This window comes from Pseudorca crassidens, chromosome 6, assembly GCF_039906515.1.
Source record: "Pseudorca crassidens isolate mPseCra1 chromosome 6, mPseCra1.hap1, whole genome shotgun sequence".
Classification (NCBI taxonomy): Eukaryota; Metazoa; Chordata; class Mammalia; order Artiodactyla; family Delphinidae; genus Pseudorca; species Pseudorca crassidens.
Window position 1 is genome coordinate 63,675,330 of NC_090301.1, and position 18,891 is coordinate 63,694,220.

At 42.4% G+C, this 18,891-nt stretch overlaps 1 protein-coding gene across 5 annotated transcripts in view; it reads left to right on the forward strand.

Annotated features, from left to right (window-relative positions):
- STK39 (serine/threonine kinase 39) overlaps nucleotides 1-18,891 on the forward strand; it is a 485,881-nt gene that overhangs the window by 247,816 nt on the left and 219,174 nt on the right. For all 5 annotated transcript variants that reach the window (XM_067741649.1, XM_067741650.1, XM_067741647.1 and 2 more), the window contains 3 exons: nucleotides 7,878-7,986; nucleotides 11,324-11,465; nucleotides 12,644-12,699. In XM_067741649.1, coding sequence (XP_067597750.1) covers nucleotides 7,878-7,986; nucleotides 11,324-11,465; nucleotides 12,644-12,699 — 307 coding nt within the window. The remainder of the gene's footprint in view (nucleotides 1-7,877; nucleotides 7,987-11,323; nucleotides 11,466-12,643; nucleotides 12,700-18,891) is intronic.

Below are 18,891 nucleotides of genomic sequence, written 5' to 3' on the forward strand. Positions count from 1 at the left end.
GATCATACCCAGGCGTGGGACACGGGAGGCCGCAAAAAAGAAACACACGTTTCACCTCGCACTCTTATCCTTTGGTGATGAAGGCAAAAATAGCAGCAGTGCTGAAAACTGGCCTGGAGGTTTCTAGCAGCATTAATTGGCTGACAAGAAAGATGCTTCGTGTTTCTGTTTTTAACGAAGTCTTCGACTATTTTTCCCCCAGTATACCCAGTCATGGACAGTTAAATGATCAGATAGCAGTTGTTGACAGCTGAGTCTGATTCAGATTCCTGATGGCCAGCTTAAGAGCTTGCAGAACCCATAAGGCATCCTTGTTACTGTTTGCTGAAGAACTTTTTCAGCCAACTCTGAAAGAAAACGGTTCTTCCCCATTGAACTTTGCACATCACTCCTTTACTCTTTGCTTTCTTTCCTCTCCTTGGAAAGAGTTATTTTCTCTTGGTGAAAAATAACTATGGCGGCGACTTTTTCATTTCCAAGCAAAATTCTTTAGTGTTTTGGGGAACAGTTTTTGCAGAATGACCATCATTCATAACCAAGCAGATAGGCCCTGGGATGGGCATTCTGTTCTGTCGGAAGTAGATGTTTACCCTTTGTGATTTCTCTGCTGATTTCAAGGGATTTTCCAGACCTACCTCCAGCTCCCCTGATACTTTACCTTTTACAACTGCTCTCTCTAGTTTTAAATACTTCTCCACAAACACTGATTAAGGCTATCACAAAATTCGTTTCCCTTTTCCTAATTTCTTACAAGTGTTTCCCTGTCTTCAAAACATCTAGACTTCCCCCATTTCTAATCCTGTCTTCAACTGGACTGTACTTGGATAGACAGATACCAAATCATATGAAAATAATTATAAAACTAACTGGTGAGGGACATTGGTTGATTTACTCATAAATAGTACAGGTCAGAATATGTGACTTAACTCTTCCTTGAGTAGGTTTTTTCCTATTGGTACTCTTATTTTAAAAGAGGCAGAAGTTTGCTGCATATGTGGCATTTAATTTTTTCTAATTAAAAAACCCTCACAATGACATTTTTCATGATTGAAAATGACAGTCCAAAAAATACAGTGCTCTTAGGAGAGCTTTGTCATCTTTTCCTTCCAATTCTTGGCTGACATTTGAAATCATTGAAGTTTATGGGTTTTTTTTTTCTTTTTCTTAAAAAAAATTCAGCTACTTACAGTATTGGGTTACTTATGAATGTTGATGAGCTTACCCTTCATAATGATGCTGATGTTATGGAAGTGCAAGCCTGACGACGCCTTTCTGAAAAGTGTTTTCAATTAACGCGGTTACTCTCATATCATTTAAAGAATTCTTTAGATGCGTGGAGGGTGTTGCATACATTTTAAAGATGTATTTGGTTATCTCTTGCATTTGGAAATATATGTTTTATTTGATAGTATTTGTGGGTCATATATTTATTTTTCCTTTTTAGATTAAGTTGCAGTGTGGAAATGTGCTTGGGAGGTAGATGTTTCTCTCAGCATTTCCTTGAAAGAATGAATGCATCTCAGTGCTTAGCTGGAAAGCAGCGCTTCTCAGCCTTCGCTACACAGTAGAATCACCTGGGAGCTTTTGAAAAATTTCATTCCCAGGCTGTGTCGTAAACCAATTTTACATCAGTGTCTCTGGGGCTGAGATCCAGGCATTGGTATTTTTTAAAGCTCCCGAGGCAGCCAAGGTTGAGAACAAGTACTTTAGAATAAAGTTAGAAGTAGCACCTCCTCAGATTTAACTGCACATGATGTTGGAACTTGGGTGGGTGTGACTTCTCAACCAAGGCTGAGTAGGATATTTTGCCACTAGTATCAGATAAAGAAGAATTTATTTAAAATTTAGCTAAGGTATTAAAATATGCTAATTTGGTTAAGTATAGTTTACTCTTTTGAATTCAGGATCCATTGAAATCTCTTTCCTTTTAGCACTTTGTGAGTCGCATCGTCTTCAGGACAACAGAAACTAGACTTTAACTTTTTCCTAATTCTTATGTCTCCAAGCTCTTTTTTGTTTCTCTTTGTTCTGAAAGCTTTGCATAAGTATCTGTTTAGACTTCTTAATTTCAAAAGCGTTTGAGGCAGCATACTAGATACATGAAGTATGATAAGGTGGTATAAATTAAACACAGGATGAGATACTAAGGGAAAACACAGTTGAGGATGTTGTAGAGTTAGGAATGAAGCGAAAAACTCATGGCCCGATGACCTGGACACGAGTTACAGGACACTCCTTGAGCCAGCAGGGCACAGAGCATGTTCATTATGTGACGTTTCTGTGGGGAAGGGTGAGGGCTGCCGCTAAGGGCTGTCTCTGTGCCTCTGAGACTTCAGTCGGGAACGTGGGACACATGGGATTAGTGATCAGCGTGGGCATGCTCACACACAAAGAAGGAACTGAGACATCGAGGGACTGACTTTCAGCCTTCTTGTCATGTGCTAGGCCATCTGCAGGGAGTTGTATAGATCTCATTTTGCTTATTTCACAACAGTCCTGTGTAGATGGCATTATTAAGCTTGTATTACAGAAAAGGATTCTGAGGCTCAAAGATGCTGGATGACCTGCGCAGGTAATCAGGCTGTGGTCAGTGGCAAAGCCAAGCTTCCAAGCCAGCTGTGTCTTAGAGTGCAGCCCTTCCGAAGTGGCTCCTGCTGGCTCACATCCCTGTTAATCATGGTTCCTGCTTATTCTCAGTAATAGTAATAGGAGAAAAAAATTTGGGGGGGGGATGGTTAGACAAAGGCCATATAGCAATATTAGAAAATTGCTCATAAATATTTAAACACAGTTTTTTTTTTTTTTTTTTTAAATTTAAAACTTTCCCGGCTTCCCTGGTGGCACAGTGGTTGAGAGTCCGCCTGCTGACGCAGGGGACGTGGGTTCATGCCCCGGTCCGGGAGGATCCCACGTGCCGCGGAGCGGCTGGGCCCGTGGGCCATGGCCGTTGGGCCTGCGCGTCCGGAGCCTGTGCTCCGCAACAGGAGGGGTTGCGGCGGTGAGAGGCCTGCCTACTGCAAAAAAACCAAACCAAAACAAAAAAACTTACCAGTTTTTGGGGGTAGTTTTTTTCCTCCCAGCTCATCACATTTTCAGGGTAGGACGCTTTATGTTTTTTTGTGCAGCCAAACCTAGTTTGTCCCATATAAGAGGGATGTGTCATGTCCTGTTTCGGCAAATTCATCCGGGCTGGGCCAGCAGCAGTGTGTGGGTGTCCCTCTTTGATCTGCCTTCAGCCCACATCTCTCCCAGCAGAGATGCTGCTGTGGCTGCCACTTTGGTGTTAGCAGGTGGAACGGGTTTTTACTTGCTGCCCCATTTTAGGTCGCTTTTCCCACTCTTGTGAAATTTCACTTGTACTGCGTTTCAGGTGAAGCTGCAAGAGCAGATCCAGCTCTTCAAGCCACTGGGAAGCTTAAATACCGTGCTGTGGCTTGGTTTGGCGCTTGATGACATGTCTGAGTCAGATTTCACTAGACTTCCAAGGGAGCCACTGTGTTACATTCCTTGACTATAGTTTTGGCAGATGTGTTGCCTGGGTTTCAGAGTTCTGTGAGTTCTTCCAACTTTGACCTCATGTTTTTCTCTCGCTTTGAATTTTTTACCCTTTCCTGTAGTTGTGAAATTCAAACCACTTTAATCCCACGATCTCCCACATTTCCAGCTTTGCCTCCTACCCCTTTCACGAGGTCTCACTCAGCTAGGCCTCGCCACCGGGCCTGTTCTCCTACCCTTCCTTCCAACCCTGGGGCCTGGGTTGCAGCCAGTCGTCTGTGCTCCTTCCTTTCACATCCCCGCCACCCGAGGGCCTGTCTGCCTGCCTTCTGCCACTTTGTCACTCAGAGTCTGGTTTCTGGACCTGAAGCATCAGCATCAGTTAGAAGCCTCTTAGAGATGCATAATCTCAGGCCCCACCCCAGACCTACTGGATCAGAATATGCATTTTCACAAGGTCTGCAGGTGATCTGGGTGCACATTCAGGTTTGAGCAGCGCTGCTCTAAGTCACACATCTTCCATAGATTGTGTCCTAATTGAGGGAATAGAGTGTTGGAACCCAGGTATTCTGTAGGAAGAATTGGATAAAAAGGATTCTTTTTTCATCCATTTATTCATCTTTGGGTGATACTTTGGTTACTTTTAGGGACGGAAGGGATGAGTATGTTTGGGGGTAAATGGCTTTGCCTACCCATGTGGGTAAAGTTAAGGCACTGGGAAAAGCTTGGATAATTTAGTTGATAGGCTGTTACCAAGAAAGGATTCATACAGCAACCATCATCACTGTTGAAAGAAAATGGGGAGAGTAGTTCTGTAGAAAGAATATTTGACTCAAGTAATAGTTATATTTTTCAAGTTATAAAAAATATATAGGGGTCTTCCCTGGTGGCGCAGTGGTTGAGAGTCTGCCTGCCGATGCAGGGGACGCGCGTTCATGCCCTGGTCCGGGAGGATCCCACGTGCTGCAGAGCGGCTGGGCCCGTGGGCCATGGCTGCTGGGCCTGCGCGTCCGGAGCCTGTGCTCCACAACGGGAGAGGCCGCAGCGGTGAGGGGCCCATGTACGGGGGGGAAATATATATATATATATATATATATATATATATATATATATATATATATATATATATATAAAATTGTCTTGGCTGGGTGAGGGTCCTCTTCCAGGCTGCAGACTTCTCTCTGCTTCCTCATGTGGTGGAAGGGGTGAGCTGGCTCTCTGAGGTCTCTTTTATAAGGGCACTAATCTCATTTATGAAGGCTCCACCCTCGTGACCTAATCACCTCCCAAAGGCCCCACTTCCTAATACCATCAGCTTAGGAATTTTGTAGGGACACAAACATGCAGACCACAGCAAAATTATAAATACATTTGACCCCTGAACAATGCAGGTTTGAACTGTGGAGGTCCCCTTATACTTGTTTTCTTCAATAGTGAATACTATAGTACTACATGACTATGGTTGGTTGAATCTGAGGACACGGAGGAATGAAACCTTGGATACCTAGGGAGGATTTTTGATGAACCGAAGGGTCGGCGTCCCCTACGTTGTTCAAGGGGAAACTGTATAAAAATTTTATATCTCTGTAAAAGGCAACTAAGCAAAAGGTTTATATATAAATTAATTTAAGGGTTGGATAGGCCGGTATAACACCTATTTCTTCCTTTTTAAAAGTGTATTTCTACCCCGTTTGTGGAAATATTACTTAATATGGGGGTTCAGTGGTAGCACAGGTCATATCCCAAGGCAGAGTGACCGGTGTTTTTCCCTAAGGCAAGTTTCATCGTGTCTTTACACATTAGAGGCTCTACTGCATGGAAAGGCTGTGTAATAGAATAGGTGGTGTAGGAGTGGGGGATACGGACCCCTGGCCAAGCGGCGAAGAGGGCAGTGAGATTATGAGTGGTCAGACTGATGCAAGTCCCACCTCTCTTCTCAGGACCCACCTCGTCTTTGATCTGCCCTTACACTGCTCATAGGGGTATATTAGTAGTGGTAGTATCTGTGTCTCTTCTTTTTTTTTTTTTAATCTTCAGGACTTTTAAATATCCAGCTGGTACCTCTAAGGCCCTGAAATTTGAAGGAATAGAATTTGATAAGTTACATCCATAGGCTATCTAAAACAGTTTCTTCATAGGTTAATTAAAAGAGTTTCTCTCTGTCTCTCTCTGTCTCTCTCTCTCTCTCTCTCACTCACACACACACACACACACACACACACACACACACACACACACACACACACACACACACACACACACACACACAGAGTAGCTCACTGCCATCATCTCGGAGAATCTGATCCTCTGGGTAGGAAGTGATACTGGCCATCTAAATGCAAAGGTCTAAAAAAAACGTGTTTTTCCAGACTCTGACCCGGCTTTGCTTCCATGCAAAAGAAGTTCCTTTCATATGAGCACCGGTTGTTGATTGTATGCTTTAATGATTTAAAAATTTGGTGTTAGAGAGCTAGAAAGGCATTCATTTACATCGGATATAAAATGGTGAGAATGCAGAGCACACACACTTGGAAGACACATTATTCTCATTTCTGTGAATAACGGGGGCATCTGTTTAAACCGGACCCTACATAGAGCTGCAGGCCTTCAAAGTGGGCCATCCCCACACCGAGCAGATGCTAGCCACTTGAAATAGGAATGCTGGTCAGCGTTCCATTTCTCCTTCAGAAGCGTCTTACGGTATCAAAACCTAACACCAGAAACAGATGGAAACTGGACCTTAGGTTTCAGATCTTCTTCAAAGGACAGGAGGTGCTGAATTGAAAAGTGTTAGATTTAGAAAACCTGTGATCAGTGAAGTGGATGAGGAAAATGATGAAGGGGAAGTGTTGTCATATAATGAAAGGAAAATAGAAAAATTAGTGATTTTCTTACAAGTTTATCCATGATAAAAAGCACCTAAATAAATGCATGTATTAAGATGTATATATGTGTTATATGTCATGGTATTTAGGCCAAGTTAATTGACATGTAGGGTCACCTTAGTAATTTGAGGATTAAAGTAGTACTGGATATATAAAGATAGCAGCTCAAATTGGAATATTCTGGTTGGCAACTTTCAGTTAACGCAAAGTAGACACTCATTATTGAAAATATTTACAGGATGCACAGATACACTTTTATTTCATCATAAATACATAATAACGTAAGTGAGGTTTCTGTGATGACGTAGGTTAGTCATTCTTGTGGCTTTTGGTCAGCACCTCGAAAGTGAGTTACACTGGTCTGGTACCTTTGATTGAGGGTTAGCATTCAACTTTTTTTTTTTTTTGCGGTACGTGGGCCTCTCACTGTTGTGGCCTCTCCCGTTGTGGAGCACAGGCTCCGGACGCGCAGGCTCAGCGGCCATGGCTCACGGGCCCAGCCGCTCTGCGGCATGTGGGATCTTCCCGGACCGGGGCACGAACCCGTGTCCCCTGCATTGGCAGGCGGACTCTCAACCACTGCACCACCAGGGAAGCCCTCCACTGACATTTTATAGGAGTCATGTGGCGGTAACATAAAACAGCAAACCAAAACCAACATGAGCTTGAGTATTGTAGAAAACTGTGGCTTGTTGAAGTTGCCCATGTGTGTGGTTTCAAAGCTTTGTTGTTTTGTCTTTTGATAAAACTTTTTTCTAAACTGTGACCCACAGAGCATTATTTTCCTGCATTGTTCCTGTGGATTCAACTATGACAGTTTGTCTACTGCAGGACTTCTCAGAGCCTTTGACAGTACTAACATACCCTGTGACGTGACGCCTGTAAACTGAGATGTAGTATCTGATGTTGCCCAAGCTTATTTCGTTTTACCAGCTGCCTCTCCCACCCCCACCTTGCTTTTTTCCTTGATGGAATATCTACCATGGAAGATAGTTTGGGAAATGGTACTCTAGCATTTTTATAGGTAGTTTTTCATGTACCATCACAGCAGTGCTCAGAAACAAGCAGTTTTGTTGCCCCTTTATGGATGAGTGAGGAACACCAGGGTTCAGGTTGGCACCAGGACCCAGGTCTCCTAATAGCTCGCCAGGCTTTTATCTCTCTGTCAAGGCTTTGGGTTCAGGTAGGAGGCACTTATCACATATGGCTGCTGGGGGGGGGCTATAGAGCTGTGTGCTGATCTGAAGTTCCTCTGTCCTGTGGCTGGTCCTCAGGGCTCTGGGGTCTCCTGTAGAGGCCTTCCTAATTCTAGCAAGTTGATAACGAGGGTGAGAGAGTTAGTTCTCCTGTGGTTTCTGTGAAATAATGGTTTAGGCAGCCCCTTGCCCAGGTGTGCTTTAAGTAGGAAAGTTACCCAGATATTCAACTATGGTTCACTTGTGTCTTGCTTCCCGATTTTCGCCCCATGGTACATGTCATGTTTTGCTTTTTTTATAGAAAGAAATTCAAGCCATGAGTCAGTGCAGCCATCCCAACGTAGTGACCTATTACACCTCTTTTGTGGTAAAAGACGAACTTTGGCTGGTCATGAAATTACTAAGTGGAGGTAAGTGGATTTTGTCATTTTTGTTTGTTTGCTTGGTTTCTTTTTTTCCTTTTGTGCGAGTCAGCATATTGAATAAGACTTTAGATTTGATCCCCTTACTCCCATATTTATAAGTTTTCTTGGTTTATTCTTTGCCTAGAGAGTAAAGTCCGGATTTCTTCACACTGATATTCAAAGCCTTTCATAATTCAGCTTAACTTGTAGAATATCTGTGTCCTCTTTTACCCCGGCCTTCCAGGTGTGGGTGAGACTCCCCAGATGCCTTCTGCCCTCTGATGTCTCTGTGTTGTTACTTAGCCCCAGATGTCTGTCTGTCCTTCTCCATGTGCCCAAGTCCTGAAAGGCCCCATCCTCTCTGTAGCCACCCTTTACTCTCTTTAGAAAAGTAAACCAATCCTTCCTCTTTAAAGCCTTCATTCTTAACGTTATTCAAGTCTCTAACACACTGTAATGAGTTATTTCAGTGTGGTTTACTAAAGGTCCGTGGTGATGGAAATGTTCTGCGGCTGTGCTATCCAGTTTCTACTAGTGGCTCTTAAACATTTGACATGTGGCTAGTTTTACCCAGGGACTGAATTTCTATTCAATTTTAATTAGCTTACATTTAAATAACCTCAGGTGGCCAGTGGCCTATGGTATTGGACAGTGTAGTTTTAGATTGTGGATTTCATGAAGAAAGCATGTGGGAAGGTGAAGGAACTTTGCCTGTCTAGCCTCAGATCACTGAAGTTAAAAAAGCCACGGACAATTAAATTTATAAGACACTTTACCATTCCTGTATTTTATCTCTTTTAATCTTTGAACGTCACGCTTTGATAGGGGAGGATAATGATAACGGTTAATTTTCTTGAACACTTCCTCCGTGGCTGGATCCTGTGCCAGGTGATTTACTGACTTTATTTCATTGTAATCTGGACAACACCATTGCATGGCAGGTGCCATGATCCCTGTGTTTCAGAAAGGACACCAGAGCTCAAGAGAGTTAGGCTGCTTGCCCAAGGCCACACACGTCGTGCCTGTTAGTGCTGGGATCTGGACACGTAAAAGCTACCCTGCGCTGCAAGTGTCATCACCTTCATTTTACAGACCTGAAAACTGGAGCTGAGAAAGCCCGAGGGATTCCTTCCTAATACTCAGCATCCCCATACCTCTCACGTGTTCTCTTTGCAGGGCGTCCCTCCCTGTATATCCATCTTACTGAGACATGAAGTATGGTTAGGAGTAGAGGAGAACATTTGGTGGTACCTGGACGAAGCCAGAACTGACAGTGCAGGGTTTATTTGGTGGAGCCCATTTTTATCTGCAGACCCAGTTCAGCTAAGGCTAAATCAAGGCAGCATCACAATTAAAAATTTTTTTTTTTTTAGAGAAACTGTCTTGGATCCAGCAGAGGCCCTGCAATGAGATGACGAAGGCATTGTAATTGCCTTGGGTCTGCTCGTGTAGGTCTCGGTAGGGAGCCTGGGAGAGCTTAGTTTGGTTCTGTTTCCAGTCTTGTCAATCCTATTAGTTATTGTTTCCTTGAGTGCTGACTCTGGCTTTTAATTAAAAGGGAAAAGAAAAATGGAAGGAAAAAGGAAGCCCGTTGGAGCCTACCGCAATGTTGAGTGTCAGGACTGCTTCTTGGTTCTGCTGAGGGTGGTGCTGTATTGATAAGATGATCTTAACCTGGCCTCTCCTTGTAGGGGGTCCACTAACTGAGGAAACAAGAAATTCTGGTGACCTGGGGCCCTGTGGATTTTAATTCCTCTCTTTATTTTTATCCCAATTAACCTTTTATAAGCTTGAGAATATCCCCTGTGCCCTTTTCTAAGGACTGGATAGAAAGTTTCATTGTCTTTTTAAAAGAATCCAATTTAGTCTCCCCTGGCCCTAGGTAAGAGGAACAGGTTTCCACAGGTAAGGGGAATGTGGGCAGATGTAGCCTTTCGCTCATTTTGCTTTCAGCAGGCCAGAAATGCATGCATGCCTGGTATGGTATATCCTTAAAAGAAAAAATTAAAATGTTTTTGGAAGTATCGTTTTCTAAATGACCCCCAAATCCAAGAGTCAGTGAATAAAGAGATGTTTGTTTCTCCCTGAGGGGAAAGGTATGCATTTGTTTTCTTCTATATTATTTTATTACATCAGATCTCTTACTGAGTGGCAGGTGGCTAGCCTGGTGTAGTAATATCTGATGGGGAAACTCAGTCCTCTTAGTTAAATCAGGGAGAGCCTGGAGCCATGTTCGGGTCCTGAGATAGGCTATTTGGTAACTCTTCAGAAGTGTTGAACCCCCAGGTAATTATGGCTCTTAAGGTGACCGGGAAGTTTGGAATATTAATTAACATGTGTTGAAGCATGAATTCACAGTGCCAAGGATACTAATCTGTTTATAGTAACAAAATACTATGTATTTATTTCATTATTATTAAACTCTGTACATCACACTTCAAGTAAATGTAAATGAAGATTGCCTGGAGTCACAGAAAGGAATCTTCTGGTTATAAGCAGGGGTCTAAAGGCAACAGACATTTTTTCTCTCCTCCTACCAGAGGTTAAGGAAAAACTGTGCTTCTTTCTCTCAGCAGTTCCCTGCTGTCTTTTCTCCAGGCCTCTTATTCCTTTCTTTTTCAGTTTAGACATCCCGAACCCTCTTTTAATCTGTAACCAGTTGCATGTCTACGGAAAAGGGACTAACTGTGAAGTGGCCGTGGACAGTCTTCTGCTTCCTGACCCAGAATCCCTCTCATTAAGTTCAGCTGGATGTGTGCTTGCAAACTTGGATTTAGTGTTTTTCTGGTCACGGGCTACCATGCAATTGTTTGTATGCCTTGGGAATATTTGTGTTAAATGAACAAATGAAAACTATATTTTGTTGTTCTCGTTTAGCCTTTTATTTTTCTGAGGATTTTTTAAAAAATGTATTATTTATTTATTTATTTATTTATTTATTTGTGGCTGCATCGGGTCTTAGCTGCGGCACACGGGATCTTCGTTGAGGCATGCGGGGTCTTCGTTGTGGCTTCTCTCTAGTTGTGGCGTGTGGGCTTTCTCTTCTAGTTGTGGTGCGCAGGCTCCAGGGTGCGTGGGCTCTTTAGTTTGCGGCACGCAGGCTCTCTCGTTGAGACGCGCGAGTTCAGTAGTTGTGGCTCTCGGGCTTCGTTGCCCTGCGACATGTGGGATCTCAGTTCCCTGACCAGGGATTGAACCTGCGTACCCCGCATTGTAAGGCGGATTCTTTACCACTGGACCACCAGGGAAGTCCCTCGTTTAGTTTTTTAAATAGGGAGGACTATTCTGGAAAGGTAATGAAGGTGCTTATACAGTTGTCTAATTCTTCTTTCTGTCCACTTAGGTTCAATGTTGGATATCATAAAATACATCATTAACCGAGGAGAACACAAGAACGGAGTTCTGGAAGAGGCAATAATAGCAACAATTCTTAAAGAGGTTTTGGAAGGCTTAGACTATCTACACAGAAATGGTCAGATTCACAGGTATGACCCCTGCAGAGATGTTTAAATTCAGCTGTTCATATCTTCAGTCCTAGTTAGTAAAGAATACTAAGGAAACACACCTCACAGGTAGGTATTGACATATCTCTAACTTAGGTAGTTTAAATAGATGGGAACAAAGTACTTAAGAACGAAACAAGAGAACAAGTTTTGATGAATTATATTGGTGTATTGGTTTATCTGCTTTCACTGAAATAAGAGTAGACTACAGAAAGTACTGTGGGGACTCAAAAAAAATCAGTTTACATTTTATACTCATTTGAAGTATACTCATTTGAACTGGATAGCATCTCTAACATTCTAATGCAGGCGAGAGTGTTCCAAACATTTAATATGTTAATTATTTTTGACATGGTGGTGGAAGAGAAGGAGGGGAGGCACTAATTTCATCTCTTTTGTGGCATAAAATGCTAATTCTTTAAATAGCTAAACAGCATCGCATATGAGTGCCTGATGCTTCAAATGGGTTAGTGCTCCTTGGGCTCTTAGGAATTGTTGCAAGTAAATAACCACTTACCACTAATATGAATATTGCAATTCCCTTGCCCTGAGCTATAAGTGAGCTGTATGTTTAATGGTATCTATTATGTTTTTCAATAATTAGAAAAATATTACTTTAGAAGGCAAACTTATAAATTGTCATTTTTCGCACAACTTCTACATAGTGAAGAAATACGTTACAGAGTATTGTAATTAGTATTTACCATCAGTCTCTCCCCAGAGGAGAGACTGATCAAGTCCATTGTTTCAGAGACTGAGGGGATTGATTGGAAATTGCATCACAGACACATTTAAGTGGAAGTAGAACAGCTTTACATAGACTGGGCTTTAATTCTTGATAAAATGATAGTATTGTGTGTATATGGCAATCTGTAACTCTGTAACATGAAATAATCTACTCATTATTGTTTTAATTAAATCTGGATAATGATATCACATAAACTGTTCATTACTAAAATCCTAATCATCCCCCAGGAGCAAACTATAAAATCACAATGTACCTTTGTAACTTTTAAAATCTGTGATATAATTTTAATATTTATAAAATAATAATTTTGTCAAACATCTCCATTGTATGATATGTATTAAAGTCTCCCTGAGTGAATATAATGTCTGTACTCCATAATTAAATTCTCTCTCTCTTTTTTTTTTTCTAATAGGGATTTAAAAGCTGGTAATATTCTTCTGGGTGAGGATGGCTCAGTACAAATAGCAGGTAAAGCTGGCAAAGATAAAACATTCTTTACCTGTTTACAGAAGTGTTAGGGCTTCGAAGAATGTAGACTTGTTCCTAAGAAATGAACAAATTGCATGTAATCTGTGTTTTTAAATTGAAGTATAGTCGATGTACAACATTATGTAAGTTACAGGTGTACAGTGTAGTGATTCACAATTTTTAAAGGTTATAGTTATTATAAAATATTGGATATATTCCCTATGTTGTACAGTGTATCCTTGTAGCTTATTTTATACATAGTAGTTTGTACCCCTTATACAGTCCCTCCCCCTTTCCCTCTTCCCCTTGGTGACCACGAGTTTGGTCTCTATATCTGTGAGTCTGCTTCTTTTTAATTATATTCACTAGTTTGTTGTATTTTTTAGATTCCACATATAAGTGATATCACACAGTATTTGTCTGTCTCTGTCTGACTTATTTCACTTAGCATACTACCCTCCAAGCCCATCCATGTTGTTGCAAATGGCAAAATTTCATTCTTTTTAATGTCTGAGTAGTATTCCATTGTATGTACCACTGTATCTGGGCTGCCCTATCATAGAATGTTTCGGTCTGAGGTATAACATGTTTTCCTGCTATTTTAGAATGTGGCCTTTTAATAAAAAACAATTTTACCTTTAATTTTTTTATATTTTCTACCTTCCAGATTGAGTAATGGTGATATTTATATAACTGTAAGAAGCACTTTTGAGAGTTTTTGGTTGAGTTTGAAAGTTTAAAACCATTGTACACATTAATTTTAAACCTTTTATTTCTCAAGAGGTAGCTGAAAGAATTGTGAACTCTTAAAATCTAGGGCTTATTTTGCTCTTAAATTTGACCCTTCATGGTGATTCTTGACAGTTGATAGGCATGGCAAGGCAGTAAAGGTCAAATGAGTGAGAGCCTCAGGCAGGAGCCTTCTATGTGCAGAACCTCTCATTTTGTTAATGCTCCTAGAATAGCCTGAAAGGCCTGATTCCCAAGGTAGCCATGTTCATACAACTCTTGTGTTACGCCCGGTCTGGGAAGGTCTGTCTCAGCATCCTCTCAGCCATCATTGCTTTGGGCATTTTTGGCTGCACAGCCTTTCTCCGTACTGGACTGTCCCTGTCATCGCAGGGTGTTCAGCCTTCTGGCTTCCGGGCATTAAATATCACCAGCAGCACGTCCTCCCAACATCCTTGGTGTGAAGATCATCCATCTAGCTTGCATTGTTGACGAAATGCTGAAGATGTTGAATCAGGCTAACCTGCTTCTATTTGAGTTGGAGTGGAAGAGTCCTACCTTCTAGCATAGGTTTAGGGTCTTTACACGTCTAGTTATTAGAACAAAGTTGATGGCATTTCTTCCTCCCACTCTTGTTTCTAGACAAATCTGAGGACCTGGGGTTATTATTAGAAATGTGAGAGTTCAGCAGAAAACAAACCCACCCTCAACACAAAGGATAAGCCTTGAGTCATCTCTTTGTTTCATTGTCTGCCCCTCTCTCGGTACCAGAGGACCAGTCAGGTGATGATGCCCTGGCCTGTATGGCGAGCGTGATGCTGACCTTAGGCTCTGTATTTAGTTAGGTACACTTACGGGGACCCTTATTGAGTTATTTTTTAAAGAAGAGACAAGGTGTCTTGAAAATACCAAAGGGAAACTGAGAATTTGTTTCAGATCAAATATTTCTTCCCTAGGGAACTAATAATGGAAGTGTTATCTTGTAATAGTCCTCCCCTTTGAAAAGATAAATTAAGTCAAGTTCAAGACCGCTGGGGAGGCACTTCTTGTGTCAGTTAAGCACAAAGGCTTTGGAATTAAACAGGCCCAATTTACTACCCACTGTGCAACATGGGGCAAGTTATTGCATCTCTAAGCCTCAGTTTCCCCATCTGTGAGATGGTGATGATAATGCCTATCATTCAGGAAGACGTGGATTTCCTGTGCAGCTATTGAATCATAGGATTCAGACCCCTGTAAGTGCAATGTGCTTTTGGGAGTTACCGAGTGTTCTAGGTAGAGAGGAGATGCCAGTTTGCAGTCGGGAGGTATTTCTACACAGGCATTTTTATTAAATTGTCTAAAAAGATCCTAGAAGAAAGGACCTTAATCTTTAAAACTCCAGTGAAAGGCTTCCTTGGTGGCGCAGTGGTTAAGAATCCGCCTGCCAATGCAGGGGACACGGGTTCGAACCCCGGCCTGGGAAGATCCCGCATGCCGCAGAGCAACTAAGCCCGTGTGCCACAACTACTGAGCCTATGCTCTAGAGCCCGCGAGCCACAACTACTGAGCCCCCTTGCCACAACTGCTGAAGCCCACGTGCCTAGAGCCCGTGCTCCGCAACAGTAGAAGCCACTGCAATGAGAAGCCCGCATACTGCACCAAAGAGTAGCCCCTGCTCACCACAACTAGAGAAAGCCGCGCACAGCAACGAAGAACCAAAGCAGCCAAAAATAAATAAATAAATTTATTAAAAAAAAACACTCCAGTGAATTGGTAATGAATTTTTTAAATTAAAAAAAAAATATATATATATATATATATATATTTATTTAGGCTACGCCGGGTCTTAGTTGCAGCATGTGGGATCTTTAGCTGTGGCATGTGGACTTCTTAGTTGTGGCATGAGTGCGGGATCTGGTGTCCCAACCAGGGATGGAACCCGGGCCCCCTGCATTGGGAATGCGGAGTCTTACCCACTGGACCACCAGGGAAGTCCCTTTTTAAAATTAAAAAAGAATTTTTTGGCCGTGCTGCATGACATGCGGGATCTCAGTTCCCTGACCAGTGATCAAACCCGCGCCCCCCTGCAATGGAAGTGCAGAGTCTTACCCACTGGACCACCAGAGAAGTCCCTGAATTTTTAATTTTAAAGAAATACACACATTTATACCTATTTTTTTCTCATAATTTTATATTCTCTGTTTTACAGAGGATCTTCCAAATTGTATAAGTTTTATGTCCCATGAAGCCTGGATCCACCCTTGCTTACTGTTGTTGCATGAAGTAAATGAATGTGAGAAATGCTTAGTGTGACCCCCAAAGTGGCAATAGACAGGAAAAGACAGTCTAAGCTTATTTATCATGATAGCGACGGAGGTGTCCCAGTTAAACATGGTATATGGTGTATCTTCACTATGGAAGACCTATCAATGGAGAATGAAAAGTTCTCTGTACACTGACATGAAAAAAAATCACCAGGCTACGTGGTTAAGTGAACACAACAAGGTGAAATACAATGTATATAATATGCCACCTTTTGTGAAAGAAGTGGGGAGAAATAAGAATATATGTGTTTATGTGAAGAAACGTTAGAAGGGTAATGGCAGTGGGAGCAGGGGTGGACTGCTGAGTAGAGACCTTTTGTAACATTTTGAATTTTGAACCATGTGGAAGTATGACCTAGTAAAGCAAATGAAAAGAAATGACTCAACAAACTTAATGAACTCGCAATAAGTCAGAGCCGTTTTTAAACCTTTTATTGTTGAAGTTATCAAACGTAGCCCAAAGGAGAGAAGAGTAGGAAGAATCCTCTGGTACCCATCACCTGGCTTTGGTCCTCATCAGTCTTTGGCCAATTCTTGATTCACCTCTCTTTCCCCTCCCTGCTTTGGAGGCTCTTATCATTATTGATGCTGACTTTTGTTCTTGAGTCATCTAAGTTAGTGCCTTATGTATGCGTATCTTGTCCTTCCTCTAGAGAGTGGCCTTTATCCCACAGGCTAGGGACATTATGAAGAAAAGACTTAAAGTAAACAACTGAAAGCTTCAAACCATCCAGCATCAGGTAGTCTAGCTGTTAAGAAGATAATCTCTGAGATCAACTGGCTTGGTTGAAATTCCCTGGTTACCACTCAAGCTCTGGGACCTTGGTCAGGTGGCTCAACGTCCTAAAGACTCAGTTTCCTTAAAGGGAGATACAGGTATAACCCACTTCATCTTTTTTTGTGAAATCAAATGAGGCTCTTTGTATCTAGCAGTCTTATAACAGTGGCTGGCACATTATAGATACACAGAAAATAGCAGCAGCTGCTACTGCTAATCCTATTACCGCTACTGTTTCTACTGTTAACTACCGCTACTACTGTTACTCCAACTGACAGGATCGCACCGACCCCCTCTCGCACTGCCTGGAGGTCATATGTACCTCAAATTTGTCTTGCAGGAGGTTCAGCTCTGAGGGGCTTTATGCGTTATAAAAAGGGGATGCTTTATTAATTATGGAACTTGGAAGCTAACTTGTCATTAATCTTGCTCTAAGCTGATAAAAAAGTACAGCTAATTTTCTCTGTTTTGTGATGAAATGATCATTTCTCACTAAAAGGGTCAAAACAGCAGTGAACTGCCTTTGAAATGCAGAGGCAGGTCAGCCCCTGGCTTATTCTACCACCTGCTACTCTGCCAGTCACTCCGTTCCATTATTCTTTTTTTTTTTTTTTTTTTGTGGTACACCGGCCTCTCACCGTTGTGGCCTCTCCTGTTGCGGAGCACGGGCCCAGCCGCTCCGCGGCATGTGGGATCTTCCCGGACCGGGGCACGAACCCGTGTCCCCTGCATTGGCAGGTGGACTCTCAACCACTGCGCCCCCAGGGAAGCCCTCATCCCATTATTCTTGTCAGATTACCGACCCGAGCTCCTTCTCTGGGCCTTCAGGAGCACATTGTCCTTTTCTTTTTTCTCAGTTGGGATCCCCCGAGGTAAGATTTCCCGACTTTTTCTCTCCCTCTCAGGTCTGTGGGTTTTTTCCTCACCCTGGGTGGTGGTGTTGAGTGTAACCAGCTGGTGGGTGCGATGTTTGGCTCCTGGGTTCGGAAGCGCCCGTGCAGGAAGCCACTGCTTGGGTTGTCATGAGGATTAAATGTGTCAGTGTCTGTGGTGCTTAGGACGGTGCCTGGCACATGGTGAGGACTTTATAGCCATTCCAGGCTTTCCTTGGTCTCCTTTTTGTGTGTGCGACTTCATGCTTGTGTAATGACGTTACCCGGAAGCCTCATTTCCGGGTGAGTAATGGTCGGCTATCAGGCGTGTAAGTTTCCACTTTTTGTTGATACATCTCTGGAGCCATTATAGCTTTTCTAGAATTCACAGTGAATGTTCTCCGTGTCCTCTAACCTGAGCATAACATTGAGTTTATACAGTATTTAAATTTTTTGTGTGGTTTTAACTCTAAAATAAGATTATTGCATTAAAAAGAAACAAAACCATTTGCAATGATTTCTTGGAAGAGCTGGATGCTGCTGCTCTCCCCGTGTTACAGGAGTTTGACTTTCTTAGTCAGGCAGTGGGTCACTGCCTGAAAAACTCGGACCAGGAGTCCTCAGGTCTTTTGCTGGCATCTTGGGTGGGTGAAGTAGGGGAGGAGGGTGGGAGAGTTGAAAGCAGAGACTCACAGCAACAGCAGAGCTAGACCATCTCTTTGTTGCTGTTATATTTGGACAAATAATCCATTGCTTTTACTCGGATTATTTGTATTCTCTTCCTTTCACATCTTTATGCTATCTAGGCTCTGTTTTTTGAAATACGAGTTAAACTGGGGAGAACTTTGCATTTATTTCTTTGAATGTAATGTTTGTTTACCTTGGGAGTATTAATACGAGTATTCTTTTAAAAAGAGTTTTCTTGCTATTCTAATAGAAAACATTTTTTATTAAAATCACTCACTCTATATGTACATATACGCACACACACATATATGTGCGTGTGCGCGCGCGCGCGTGTATTCTCTTTTTCAGAACTTTTTATTAGAAAAGGGAACATTAAGGGGCCAGGTTCAGACCACTAGAAACTCTTGCCTTATTATACAGCCAGCAAGTGTGGTGAATAACGCTGGTATGCTTGGTTCTATTTTCAGCAGTTCCAATTCCATGGATATCATATATATTTTTATTGAGTGTGGCTGTAAAATCAGTACCTAACGTGTATTGAGTGTTTCCTGTGTGCCAGGCCTGGTTCCATGTGCTGAGTGCACCGTGACTCATTCAGCCTCACCGCAGCCCCATAGGGAGGGCTCTTATTATGCCTACTTCACACGCTAGAAGCTAAGATACGGAGAAGGGAAGTAAGTGGCCCAGGTCACACGTAGAATAAGTGGTGGAGTCAGGCTTCAGCTTTGGGCAGTTTGGCTCCAGAGCCTGTGATGCCACGTCTGTGGGTTTTCTGGGAAGACAACCCTAAATCTGGATTTGAGTGATCTCAGTTTTTGGT